The sequence below is a fragment of the Gopherus flavomarginatus genome, chromosome 1 (genome assembly GCF_025201925.1).
Source record: "Gopherus flavomarginatus isolate rGopFla2 chromosome 1, rGopFla2.mat.asm, whole genome shotgun sequence".
Classification (NCBI taxonomy): Eukaryota; Metazoa; Chordata; order Testudines; family Testudinidae; genus Gopherus; species Gopherus flavomarginatus.
In genome coordinates this window covers 272040443-272053771 of record NC_066617.1, presented here as the reverse complement: position 1 = coordinate 272053771, position 13329 = coordinate 272040443, and the positions used below count along the sequence as shown (strand labels likewise).

Sequence of the window (13329 nt, the reverse complement as noted above, 5' to 3'; positions counted from 1 at the left end):
ACCCATTACAAATCATCACCTTATTCCTGCACACACCTCCCCACCAGCTTAACTTTAAAATAAGTGCATGATTGTTTGCGGGACTGGGGCCTAGGTTTGTTTCCATTCACACATTAAGAAGAAAAAGATGTTAAAAACCTTGCTTAATCACATGACTTTTATAGTGGTTTAGACAGATCCAAAACCAGTTTAAATTTTCAAAGAAAAGATATATACAGACAGGTGGAAAGAAAAGAAACCATAAGTTTCGTAATGTAGACTGTCCATTTGTTTTTCCCCTTGTCCTTTATAGGATAATATCTCTCTAATCTAGAAAAGTATATTGTATTTATTGCTGTGATATCAGAGCACCTGTTGAGCAGATTATCCTGGAGCTACTCTGGCTGCTGTTTTTTACTTTTTATTTTCTCCCTGGAATAATTGTTTTTTTGTAAGAACTGTAGTCCTGTTATCTTCATTATCGTGTGTGTAAAGGATTTAAAATCTACCCCATTGATAGTGGAAGCATCACTTGGGTAGCTTTTACCTTCTATATTTTGCTGTAATGTTGCATTCCTGTCTCATGGTGCCACTTTCAGATCCTCTATTTTGCAGAACACTCCTGATTCGTAAATAATTTCAAAATGATTTGGCTCATGTTAACATTTGGCTTGCACTTGGTCAAATTATATATTAACATAATCTCCGTACTGACACGTAGCACGGTCTGTCCCTTTTCTGTTCCATTGCACAAGTTCTCAACTTGTCGTACAGTGAATGACACAACTGTATATTCCCATAGGGACATCTTTAGGTGTGCTGTCTGAAGATTTTTTACTTAAATGCTTATACGCCCCTCAGTTGTGCCTGTTCAGCTGTAAGTGTGGAATTGTGTTCTCCCATAACCTGCTCTTGTGCCCAGTTTACTCACTACTTTTGCAAGTTGGCACTGCAGTGCTTAACAGTGGCATTTTGAGGTTGGATCCCCAGGCCACCTTGTGCATATGAAAATATCAGTGTGGACAGTTTATTTGAGAAGAGGAAAATCTCCTCTTCCCTGCAAAATAAGCGTTTTTAAGTAGTTGGAAAGTGATGTGGAATAAATGGCGTACTCTGCATAAGGCAGAACTGTTTTCACTCCACTTGTCTGTCCTTACAGAGGTGTTAGTATTTTATTTCAATATTCCAACTTCTTTTCAATATTTTGTGGCACTGGTAATATGTTGTGCTAATATATAATTTGTAGTTCCTTTCTGATATTTTTTCCATAAGTTCTCCAGCATTTTGACCCCAAGTAAAAATCTGGAGAATGATTGGCTCTGTTGCTGCTGCATGTTTGTTCAGCTGTAAAGTTACATTTCCATTCTTCCTGTTTGTGACATGCTTGTTAATGGTCATTGATCAGCATGTAAAAGGCATGAGGAATGGAAGTGCAATTACCAAGCTAGACAAATAGACAGTAGCAGCAGCTTCCATCAGAAACCCAGTTAGATGTCACAAAGACAAAGGAAAAGAGTGAAATAGAATGATGTGTGAGGTTTGCCAAATAAAATGAATGACCCTTGAATTAAATAAAAAAATTCAAAGTCATGCAAGTTAATGAAAAATCATGCTGTTCCAGATCATCGTAGCTCTTGTCGTTGTAGAACAGGGCAGTTTGTATGCTAGAAGTATGCTGTTATAAAGTAGTGCAGAAGTTAAATGGAAACTCAGAAAACAAGTCTCTTAACTTCTAGTTCACTGGGGTTGACCTGTCTTAAATGCAAACAAGAAATTGTAATTTCTGCGGGGGATTATGTGAGCAAGAAGGTACTGGCAAAAGTGTGTCTTTTAAAGTGATGTGGCAAGGTCCTCTCCTTGGTCTTCACTCCTATTTCTGGGATTCTGTGAAAGATCAAAACTAACACTTGCTTGGCTATGCCATGGTGATTTTGCTTTTTCAGATCCAATGCTACTGTCCTAATGCTACAGCAACCTGATTCCCACGGTTCTTGATCACCTTACACTGGGACAATACCAACATCCAAATCTTAGAGCTGCTGTTGGTGTCGACATTCTGGCTCATAAGAACATAGAAATTGCTATAATTGTTTGAAACTTTGCTTTTTGTGTGTGTGTCTCATATATCCTGCTTCCAGAGTTGACCCCTGCAGGTGATTAGCTTATGTCCTAAAGCATGAGGTTTGAGTATTTTCATTCCCCTTCGTATCACTGATTTTAGCTTGCAGAGCATTACATCAAATGTTAATTTTGCAATTCTCCAGTGTAAATTTATGTACTCTAATGCCTTTGATCAGCTATCTTTCTTACTGAGTTTTCTCTTTTCTTTATCCTTCTTTGTCTATCAGACTTGAGAAACGTGTTTTTTTGAAACATGGGTGAAACAGAGCAGAGACCAACAGCCGGATCCCGGTTAGGAGCTCAGGAAAATGCTGGGATCAGTACATTGGAACATGGACAGAAACTGCCTATGACACCTCCAGGAAAACTTATCTCCATCAAAATCCAGATGCTGGATGATACCCAGGAAATTTTTGATGTTCCGGTAAGAGTGATCATTTCATTTTCAAAGTCAGTGATTTTTAAAAGTATTTTGTGAATTGAATCTCCAGATACTGACGTTGTAGTTCATTGATGGCTAATTGATTGACTGAATTGTTGAATTGAAACAATTGCTCCTGTACCACCATTATTTGTAATACTGTACTATACAGCAGAGTAGCATTAAACAATGTAACAGATGGCTGTCGTTACTCTCATAATTATTTCAGTTTGAATAGCTTCAAAAACAGTTCAAAGCAGTAATATTTTCAAATGTTGTGACAGTGGTTTCTTCCCTATTCTAAGCTTCTGGTATTTTCATAAGCGCTGGGTGATAGTGCTGTGTATCTTGCTCTTTGTTCACCTAAACTATAGACCTCTAGTGATGTTTTATTTCCTATATTATAGCAGTGGAGACTGCTAGAAGTATCAGATTTTTCATGAATTAAATTGTTACTAAAATAACAAAATATAAAAAAAAATCTTTTATTGCATTCATATGCAAGGGAAAGGCCTAGAGAAATCTTAAGTTTCCTTTCCATTTATTAAGTTTTGTAATTTATCTAAGTTGTATTTGCTAAATGAGGAAATATGACTGTGTGTGTGTGTGTTTGTGGGAGGGGGGGTAAGTGTTCCTAGTTTTTGTTTTGAAGACCAACCATCCTTTCTTTACATGTGACTCAGAATGACAAAAAAAAATTAATATAACTTTGTGATCAATGATATTTAACAAGCCATTGAAGATTTGTGTGCTCAAAGCATTTAATAGTAAAATATCTTAAATATTATTTTTATGGTTAACGAAGCATACCAGAATGTATATATTTTTTCAGAGGTACCATGGTTCAGTGACTATGATGCAAGAGACTTGGGTTCTGTTCTCATCTGTCACCGAGTTGCCTTGGGCAACTTCTCTAACCTCTCTGGCTCAATTACCTATGTATAAAATGGTCATTTTTTTAATATCATGAAACATACTGAGATTTCTCTATGATATAGTTAATAAAATAGTTGTCCCTGAGTTAGAGATGAGGGAAGTTTGACTAGAAAAGTTACATGAGTCACCCAGAGAGAGAGAGAAAGAGACTATTGCAAAACTCCTACCTTTTAGCTTTTGGTGTTTTTTGTTGTTCTATTTTAGCTGGTTACTAAATTTAGTTTTTGAAGTATTTTAGTTCATTACTTCCTAATTTTGAAAAGTTCTCTGATATTAGTATTTATGAACTGATCTGCTAAACAAAATAAACTACTAATCTTAGGAAATATGGTGCCTCTAATTCATTATATTGATTATATTCCCTGTGTACAGTTTAAAATGTTTATACAATATCTGACAAGTGCAATATAGTTAATATTTTTCAAGTCCCCCCCAATCCAAAGGAGATATAGTTTGAAATCCTAGGAGCTAGTTAAATGTATGCTTTTCCCTATTAAGTGTAGTGCAAGCTTCCCCATCATTCTAGAAATGCACTCTTCTTCTGACTGATAGTATCTCTGACATGCAGAACAAAGACATGGATTGTGAGACATCATATCTCATATTTGTTGCACATAAGCATTCACTAAGAATTATCCTGAGTTCAAACTCCTCTCAGAGGACATTTCAGACTTGAGCGTGGGTAACAACCTAATGCAATAAGCTATTCCAGCTCTAGCTTTCCCTCCAGCTATTTTAGAAAACAATATTTTTCTAACTGCTGTATCGGAGTACATGCAGTTAGGAAGCATGACCAGTCTGTGCTCTTTACCTTTCACTGACATTTGGAAGAGCTAGGTCCATACAACTTTCTATGCTGCAAACTGCTTCAAAACAGATGTATTTTGAGGCTTTGATCTTGCAACTGCATCCACTCAGGAAGACCTCTGCACTTGCATGGGGGCTTATTGGCATGTCTGCACAGGGCAGCTAGTGGGATTTGAGATTTTTCAGGGCCTTTATTTGTAAGGTCTTTGGGGGAGGTGGCAAAGGTGGTGGAGTTTTGAGGTTCTTTTGTTTTTCCTTTAAAAGAATTATATACAATTATAGTGCCATATAATCAACCACAAACCCTCCGTAAACAGTGCTTTCATTCTCCTCCCGTGCTTCAAGAACGTGTGTGTTTTTCAGTCCCATCCATATACATGCCAAATCCTTTTTACTGTTTCAGATGGATTTTAGATTCCTCTCTACATAATTTATAACATTTAACTTAGTACATTTTAATTTAGTAAACAACATTCATTATATGTTTCCCTTCATGATAATAAATATCTTAATACCTCTAGTTTGGGAAGTTTGTTCCTGCTGGGAAACTCGTTTTCCCATTAAAATTTAAAAAGCTTCCCAATTTAACCAAAATGATGCAATATGCATTTAAAAGGAAAGTAACTAATAGCATTTTAATAAACTACTTTTTATAAGCAAGGAAGCACAGAAAAAGAATGTAGTATATACACACACCTTGAAATCCACCACTCTTGCTCTTTAGTGTCAAGTGGGAGGAGCCCGCATGTGAATGAGAAAGGCCTAAGCCACTAACTTCTACAAAACTTAAGCTTTCATTTTAAAGAGAATTAGGGTCTAGCCCTTGTGGTTGTGAGGATATCCTTCCAAATTGAACCAAACATAAATTGATGCAATGTTGAATTCTGGAGTCAAAACATGACTGTTCCAGCAGGTGGGGTTCATAGCATTGCCAGGCAACAATAGCAGCAGCAGACTGACAAGATTTTGGTCAGTTTCAGTGTTGCTATTCAAAATCATATGGGAAGTTGTGAAACTTTCAAGAGTCATGTCCATTTGATGCTGCTGATGTGGAAAGCTGAGGAGCAACAGAGCAGAGCTTGGAGTTATTCATTGGGAGGCTGTGAAAGGAGTAGAGTAACTGAGATTTTTTTCCTCTTTTGCAAGATGTGTTCAGAATTCACCCCAATGTCCTCCTTCACCTCAGGGCTAAAAAAGGTTCCCAATGCACATGTCTCTCCTGAGAAAGACCTCAGGCGAAACAGGGAAACATAAGACATTACTGATGTTTTTAGGGTAAAAAATAAAAACAAACACTCAGAGCTCCTACCTCTCCCAACACACGCACACACCCCTTCAACCTCTCCGACTTTCTCTATATACACCTCTACCCCGATATAACACAAATTCGGCTATAATGTGGTAAAGCAGTGCTCCGGGGGGTGGGGCTGCGCACTCCAGTGGATCAAAGCAAGTTTTATATAATGCGGTTTCACCTATAATGCGGTAAGATTTTTTTGGCTCCCAAGTACAGTGTTATATCGGAGTAGAGGTGTACCATAAAACAGCAAAAAGAATGCAACCTTTCTGCCCTCCCCTACACCTCTCTTCAAGGAAATGCTTAAGAAGTAAAATAGTTTAAAGGAAAAACATTAGACTCACTTGTTCTTTTAAGGTAAAGGTCAATTTTTGGTCCCTGTGACAGCAGCTGTAGAATGTATACGGGGGTCGGCAACCTTCGGCACGCAGCAGGGTAATCTGCTGGCAGGCTGTGAAACATTTTGTTTACGTTGACTGACTGTCCACAGGCACGGCCCCCCGCAGCTTCCAGTGGCCGGAGTTCATCGTTCCTGGCCAATGGGAGCTGTGGGAAGCAGCACGGGCTACAGGGATGTGCTGACCACCGCTTCCTGGAGCTCCCATTGACTGGGAATGGCGAACCATGGCCACTGGGAGCTGCGGGGGGCTGTGTCTGCGGATGGTCAATGTAAACAAAATGTCTCATGACCCACCAGTGGATTACCCTAATGGGCTGCGTGCCGAAGGTTGCCGACCCCTGATCTATGCTGTTCCTAGCTCTGGTTCAAACTGTTGGTTTCTGACAGGTGTAAATATTTTGTTTTTGTTTTTTAAATGAAGATCCAGGAGGAAAAAGGAGCAAATAGTTTACATAGTGGATAGGGATGGGGGAAGTATTAGACATGATATATCTGGACATTAGTAAGACTTTTGACGTAGTAGCACGTAACATTCTCATAAGCAAACTAAGGAAATGTGGTCTAGATGAAATAATTATCAAGTGGGTGCCCAAGTGGTTGAAAAACTGTACTCGGAGTAGTTATTAATGGTTTGCTGTCTAACTGGGAGGATGTATATAGTGGGGTCCCACAGGGGTCTGTCCCTGGTCCAGTACTATTTAATGAAAAATGTTGATGACTTAGATAATGGAATAAAGAATATGCTTATAACATTTGTAGATGACACCAAGCTGGGAGAGTTTGTGCTTTTGAAGACAGAATGATAAATCAAAATTACCTTGACAAACTGGAGAATTATTCTGATATGAAAAAGATGAAATTCAGTAAAGACAGGTGCAAAGTACTACACTTAAGAAGGAAAAATCAGATGCATAACTACAAAATGGGGAGTAACTGCCTAGCAGTAGTACTGCAGAAGAAGATTGGGAATTATAGTGGATGACAAATTAAATATAAGACAACAACATGATGCAGTATTAATAGGGGTGTCATATGTAGGACAGGTGAGATAGTTGTCTCATTGTGCTCGGCACTGATGAGGCCTCAGCTGGAGTACTCTGTCCAGTTTTGGATATCACACTTTAAGAAAGATGTGGACAAACTGAAGAGAGTCCAGGGAGAGCAACAAAAATTATATATATATTTTAGAAAACCTGACCTATGAAGAGGATATGTTTAAAAAAACAAGCAAAAAAAAAAATGGGGCATGTTTAGTCTTGAGAAAAAAGGACTGAAGGAGGATCTAATAAGTCTTCATATACATTAAGGGCTGCTATTAAAGAGGATAGGGATCAATTGTTCTCCATGTCCATTGAAGGTAGAAGAAGAGGTAATCGGCTTATCTGTAGCAAGGGGGTTTAGGTTAGATCTAAACTTTTTAACTTCAAGGTTAGTTATTCTTGAGTACTGGTGTAAGTTGCTAATGGAGGTTGTAGAATCTTCATCATTAGAGGTATTTAAAAACACCTGCCAGGGATGGTATAAGTATACTTGGTCCTGCACAGGGGGATGGACTAGGTCCCTTGCAGCCACATACTTCTACAATTCTACATACAGTAGAACCTTATTGTTATGAACACCAGAGTTACGAACTGACCAGTCAACCACATCCCTCATTTGGAACTGGAAGAACGCAGTCAGGCACCATTAGAGACAAAAACAACAAAAAAAGAGCAAATACAGTACAGTACTGTGTTAAATGTAAACTACTAAAAAATAAAGGGAAAGGTTTTCTTTTTTGTTTTTGTTTTAAATTGACAAGAAACTGTTAAGAAGGAAGGAAACTGGTGCTTGTTTCATTTAAATTAAGATGGTAAAAATCAGCATTTTTCTTCTGCATAGTAAAGTTTCAGAGTTGTATTAAGTCAATGTTGAGTTGTAAACTTTGGAAAGAACAACCAAAATGTTTTGTTCAGTTATGAACATTTCAGATTTACAAACAACCTCCATTCTTGAAGTGTTTGTAACTCTGAGGTTCTACTGTAGATGCAAATTGCATCTTTGGCAAAAGCAAATGCAAATATATTAAATCGGTTAATATTTGAGATGTTAAAAAAAACAGCTGTTCACAATTCTGAAAAAAATCTAAGTTTTTGCAAATAAAATATCATAAAGGAGATGTGCAGAAAAATACTTTACACTCTAATGGCTGTTAACAGTCAATATTCCATTCCAGAGAGTTTGAGGGAGTGGTATTTGCTTTCTAAAAATCTCAGTAAAACTTGAACAGATAAGGGTGGATCATTAACATGAAGCCAGCTTGAGTTACTACTGCAGTTTAGCTGGTGTGGTGGTATACTTGCAAACGCATTTCTGGAAAAAATAAGCACACTTTTTTTCAATACAATTTATTGAAATGTTACTGAGACCATCTGCAACAAGTTTTAAAAGAACTTTATTAGCTTTCTTGTATATGAGGTTGAAGTCCATCAAATACCTAGATCAAAAACATTGGCAACTGACTTTTTCAAAATCATTTCTATTTGTTTTTATTTGGGGAAAACACAAATTAACAGATTAAAGACATTCTCCTCCACACTTTGAACTTGTTTATGATACGAAGCATCTGGGAATCTAGTGGGCATTTTTTACAGTTCAGTTTGCTGATGCTATATTTCTGCAACTTCTTAAAAAAAAATCAAACTGTTGGCACAGAAGTGCTAATTTCAGGGAGAGTTGAGGGTGCTCATCACCTCTGAAAATCAGGCCACAAGTTTTCAGTTAATGATTCTCTCCATTTGTTCGCTGTTAACAGCTGTTAGTCACGAGTTTGCTCTGAGGACAGATTGTGTGTGAGCGTTACAACAGAAATTGGTTTTCTTTTGCTACATTGCTTTTGTGTTTCCCTCCTGAGTTAGTATAATTTCCAATTTGTGTATATTTGATTGTTGCAAAAATGTGATATTTTGCCTAATTAAGTATTGCTACCACTGGCTGATCTCGGGCCTTTGTTTCTCCAATTTGTTTCAGATATTTGTCTGATTGAGGATTAGATGGTGGACTGCTGAATTTATTTGTTCTTTTGTGGGAAACAAAGTTTAGGTGACCGAGAGAGATGGCTGTTAGCCAGGGGACAACTGAGCATGGACCTGGAAAACAGGAGATTTGTGTTCTGTTCCCTTCTCTGCCTCTGGCCTATTGTATTGTTGGGCAGATTATGTATCTCCTTGATAGTTTAGTTATCCCTTCTGTAAAATGGGAATAATAATTTTCCATCTTTCGTAAAATACTTGAGGTTTGTGGATGAAAAGCACTAAATAATGACAAAATATTATTAGTCCTTCTCTACTGTAAGTGGAGGTGTTTTTATACTTTTTATGCTCCCTCCGTCTGTGCTATACTTTTAGTCCAGGAGTCGGCAACCTATGGCACACGTGCCAAAGACAGATGGGGCGGGGTCTCTGGAAGGCGTGGTCAGGGGACAAGGAGCTGGGGGGGGTTGGATGAGTCAGCAGTCCTGAGGGGTGCTGTCAGGAGGTAGGGGTGTGGAGAGGGGTTGGGGCAGGCAGGGAGCGGAGAGGGGTTTATGGGTCCAGAATTCTGGGGGTCCTGTCAGGGTGCGGAGAGCGGCTGGATAGGCATGGGAGTCCGGAGGGTTCTGTCTGGGTGTGGATAGGGGGTAGGATCCTAGTGGGGCAGTCAGGGGACAAGGAGCAGGGAGGCTTAGATGGGGGGTGGGGTCCTGGGGGGAAGTTAGGGGCAGGGGTCCTAGGAGGGGGTAGTCAGGGGACAAGGAGCAGGGAGGTTGAGGGTTCTGAGGGGGGCAGTCACCCAGCCCTCTGCCCTGAGCCCTGCACCCCCCAGGCCCCTGCCCTGAGCCCTGTAGCACCCAACCCTCTGTTGACTCCTTCACCCTCCCACGACCCTAGCCCTGACACCTGCACCCCCACACATACCCTGCACCCCCCTCAGGAGCCGGCAGATGGAACCCCTGAGCAGCAGTGGGCTGAGCCACTCAGTCCAGTGCCAGTCTGGGGTCCCGGCTGCCAGCCCCGCACAGCCTAGTGCCGGTCTGGGGTTCTGGCTGCCAAACCCTTCCCAGCTGGGGTCCGGCTGCAGGCCCCTCTCATCCCCTGCCGGCCTAGGTGAACAGAACTCCAGACCAGCAGTGGGCTGAGCGGGACGGCGGCGTAAGATCAACATTTTAATTTAATTTTAAATGAAGCTTCTTAAACATTTTGAAAACCTTGTTTATTTTACAATACAGCACTAGTTTAGTTATATAATATATGAACTTGTAGAGAGAGACCTTCTAAAAAAACATTAAAATGTATTACCGGCACGTGAAACCTTAAATTAACGTGAATAAATGAAGACTTGGCACACCACTTCCGAAAGGTTGCCGACCCCTGCTTTAGTCATTGCTATCGGTTGCTCACTGTCATGGATTCACTGGATCTGGTCTATGCCCCATCCTAAAACCAATTCCCTAAGAGTGACCTCCTTAGTGTGCCAAGCCCCAAGTATTCACACACTTCCTCAGGGGCAGGCCCATGACCTCCAAGACTCTGAAACTGGGCCTTTGGGCACCAGCGATCCCTGTCTACCTCCATGGCTCCCTGCAGCGAATCCAGCCAAGCCAAACTCCTGCGGGAGACTTGTCCTGTACTCCTTCAAGACTCAATATCTCCATGAGAATCTGAAGTGACATTAGGCAGCCTTTTCAAACAAGGTAACTATTTATTGCCACCTGAGAACATTGTTAGGTAAGCAGAGAGAGGCAAAGGTTGAGGTCGAGTTCAGATTGAGGCATGCTTCCTTAGAAGCCATCTTGGCCTCCTCTCTGTGTCCCTGGTTCCAGATGTTTGTGTGCTGTCTCTGTGAGCTCAGCTCTTAACACAGATACTTGACACCTGTCCATTTTGTGCTCCTGCTTGGGTTTTTGGTTGTCTTCCCTGCAGAGAGGTTGGGGAAAGCCTCCCTCCTGTTGGCTGTCTGTTGCTATGTGTGAATGTCTCAGCCATCTGGGGTTTCCATTGTCTCTCTTTGAATCCTCCATGGACATGTGTAGACTTCAATAACTCTGTTTCCAAACAGGCTGCTCATCGCTTCCCTTTATACTCGGTGCAAAACTAAGCAAAGCCCAGAGAGAAACTGAGGTGCACACAGGCATCATATAAATATTACCTAAATTCTCGCATTCGTCATGCTCAATTTCTTGTTTACTAACTTAATAAAAGAGGGGAGAATATAGAAAAATTACTAGAGCAATTGTATGTGTGTGTTTTCTTAGTTTTGCTTTTATCCAAAGTTAAGCCACTTTTGAACAAAGCCATTTTTAATCATTAAAATGCTGCAGATTTTAAGGATTAGCAAGCAGAACAGGCTGAAGCACCCCCTGAAGATTTTTTATTAAAAAAAGTCATATTCCTGCTGAGCTTCTGTTGCTCATATTTACAATGAGCTTAAATTGTTCAATACCAGCCATCATTTTATTAAAACTGCTATAAGAAGACAGAGGAGATGCAGTTTTCTTCATAATTCAGGAAATATCAATAAAATATCAATTCTTATTTTATTAGACCACATCAATTCAGTGAATCAAGCCAGGTTTAATAGTGACTGACAAGGTTCCATAACACTGATCATACCGTAGTCCATAAATTACTGAAGCTGATTTGTTTGGAACAGTGATAGTGATACAGCATAGAAGGTCAGAGTTTCTTTTTTTGTTAATACCAAGGGAGAGATCAAATTATTTTAAAGGAAACAATGATTCTTCTTCAGCTTGTGTGTAGCTCTTTTTAATTAAATCAGCTTTTATATAGGTTTATGGCAGAATGTGGAAATAAGTAACTACCTTTTTTGTTGCTCTTTTGGGAAACTGAAAATGTCTGAATTTGTTAGATAATTTATTTATATTAAATGCTGTTGCGTTGCTTAACAGAGATGGCTTTTTTAAAGATGGACCAGAGCTGCTGTTAGTATGTCTTGGAAGGTCTCTTAAGACAGGTGGTAGCCTAGGAAGGTCTCTTGTACAGATTTCACTGTATAATGGTAAATCTCCCTTCTGATTCTAGTCTACAGTTTTCTTAGAACAAAGGCTTCCTCATGTTTTGGGTGTGTCCTCTGGGAATACCAAGCTCCCACTCCCCCCCCCCCCCCGAAGTGTTTTCTCTCTGGTGTAGATCATGGTTAATGCCTTTCAAAAGACCTCCTCTCCCTTCTGTTTGAGACTGTGCAAGAGATTTGATTGGGGTCTTGCTGTCTTTCGGCTCCCTGGTTTCCTACAGCTTGTGTACCCTTAAAAGGGTACACCAGTGTGCATGTATTGGTAGAAGCATACTGGCAAGCCCCCTAAAGGAGAGACAGATTAAACTGGTGAAAGTTATTTTGCTGCTACAGTGTAAAACTATCCTCCCCACCCCACTCCCCAAACAAAATAAGCTGTACTGACAAATGGACTTGTTTGCAGTTTAACAGTGTTTACACTAGGGATTTTGCAGGCATAGCTGTGTTAATCAGGGATCGGGGGGGGGCAGGAATCACACCCCAACTGACAGGGCCGGCTTTAGGCCAATTCCATCAATTCCCCCGAATTGGGCCCTGCGGCTAAGAGGGCCGCACACCCAGTAAGAATCTCTTCCCTGGCTAAGGGCACCTTATTAATTTTTACTCACCTGGCAGCGCTCTGGGTTTTTGGCGGCACTTCGGCGGTGGGTCCATTGCTTGCTCTGGGTCTTTGGTGGCAGGTCCTTCAGTGCCACCGAACACACCTGGATTGAGTGAAGGACCCGCCGCTGAAGTGCTGCCCAAGACTCGGAGCACCGCCCGGTGAGTACAAGCCCCATGTGGTTTTTTTACATTATTTTTTTTAATAGTCATCCCTGCCGGGGCCCCGTCGAAACTGTTCGAATTGGGCCCCGCACTTCCTAAAGCCGGCCCTGCCAACTGACATAGCTATTCCCACAAAACTTTTTAGTGTAAACCAGGTCTTAGTTGACTAGGTTCTGTGGAGCAGGTCTTTAGTGCTTTTAGGTGAGGCTAGAAACCAAGTCTCTCTGTGGATAGCATCCAGCCACACTGTGGTTGGGTTTTTTTTTTAAAAACTGAAAAGAAAAATATATTCCACCACTCCATTTCTCTTCTGAGCAGAGTAGAGACACTGAGTTAATAATTAAAGGTCCATGGTAAAACTTTTTTCCATACTGAGACTGCTATCATGGAATTGTGTTCATTAAATAGCCTCCTTTAACCTGGTCTGTGAGAGGAAAATACCACATTTCAAGTCTCCCTTACCCTTCTTTGGCAAAGAGAACTAACTCTTCACATTGCCAGCACTCCTAGGATTTGCACTTCCTCTGCTTTTATAGCTCTTGTAACAGATGT

General features: G+C 40.4%; 1 protein-coding gene across 4 annotated transcripts in view; it reads left to right on the top strand.

The window, feature by feature from the left end:
* Positions 1 to 13329, top strand: part of FARP1 (FERM, ARH/RhoGEF and pleckstrin domain protein 1) — a 356237-nt gene that overhangs the window by 52743 nt on the left and 290165 nt on the right. For all 4 annotated transcript variants that reach the window (XM_050947809.1, XM_050947801.1, XM_050947782.1 and 1 more), the window contains exon 2: positions 2328 to 2524. In XM_050947809.1, the coding sequence (XP_050803766.1) occupies positions 2354 to 2524 (171 nt within the window). In that variant the 5' untranslated portion in view covers positions 2328 to 2353. The remainder of the gene's footprint in view (positions 1 to 2327; positions 2525 to 13329) is intronic.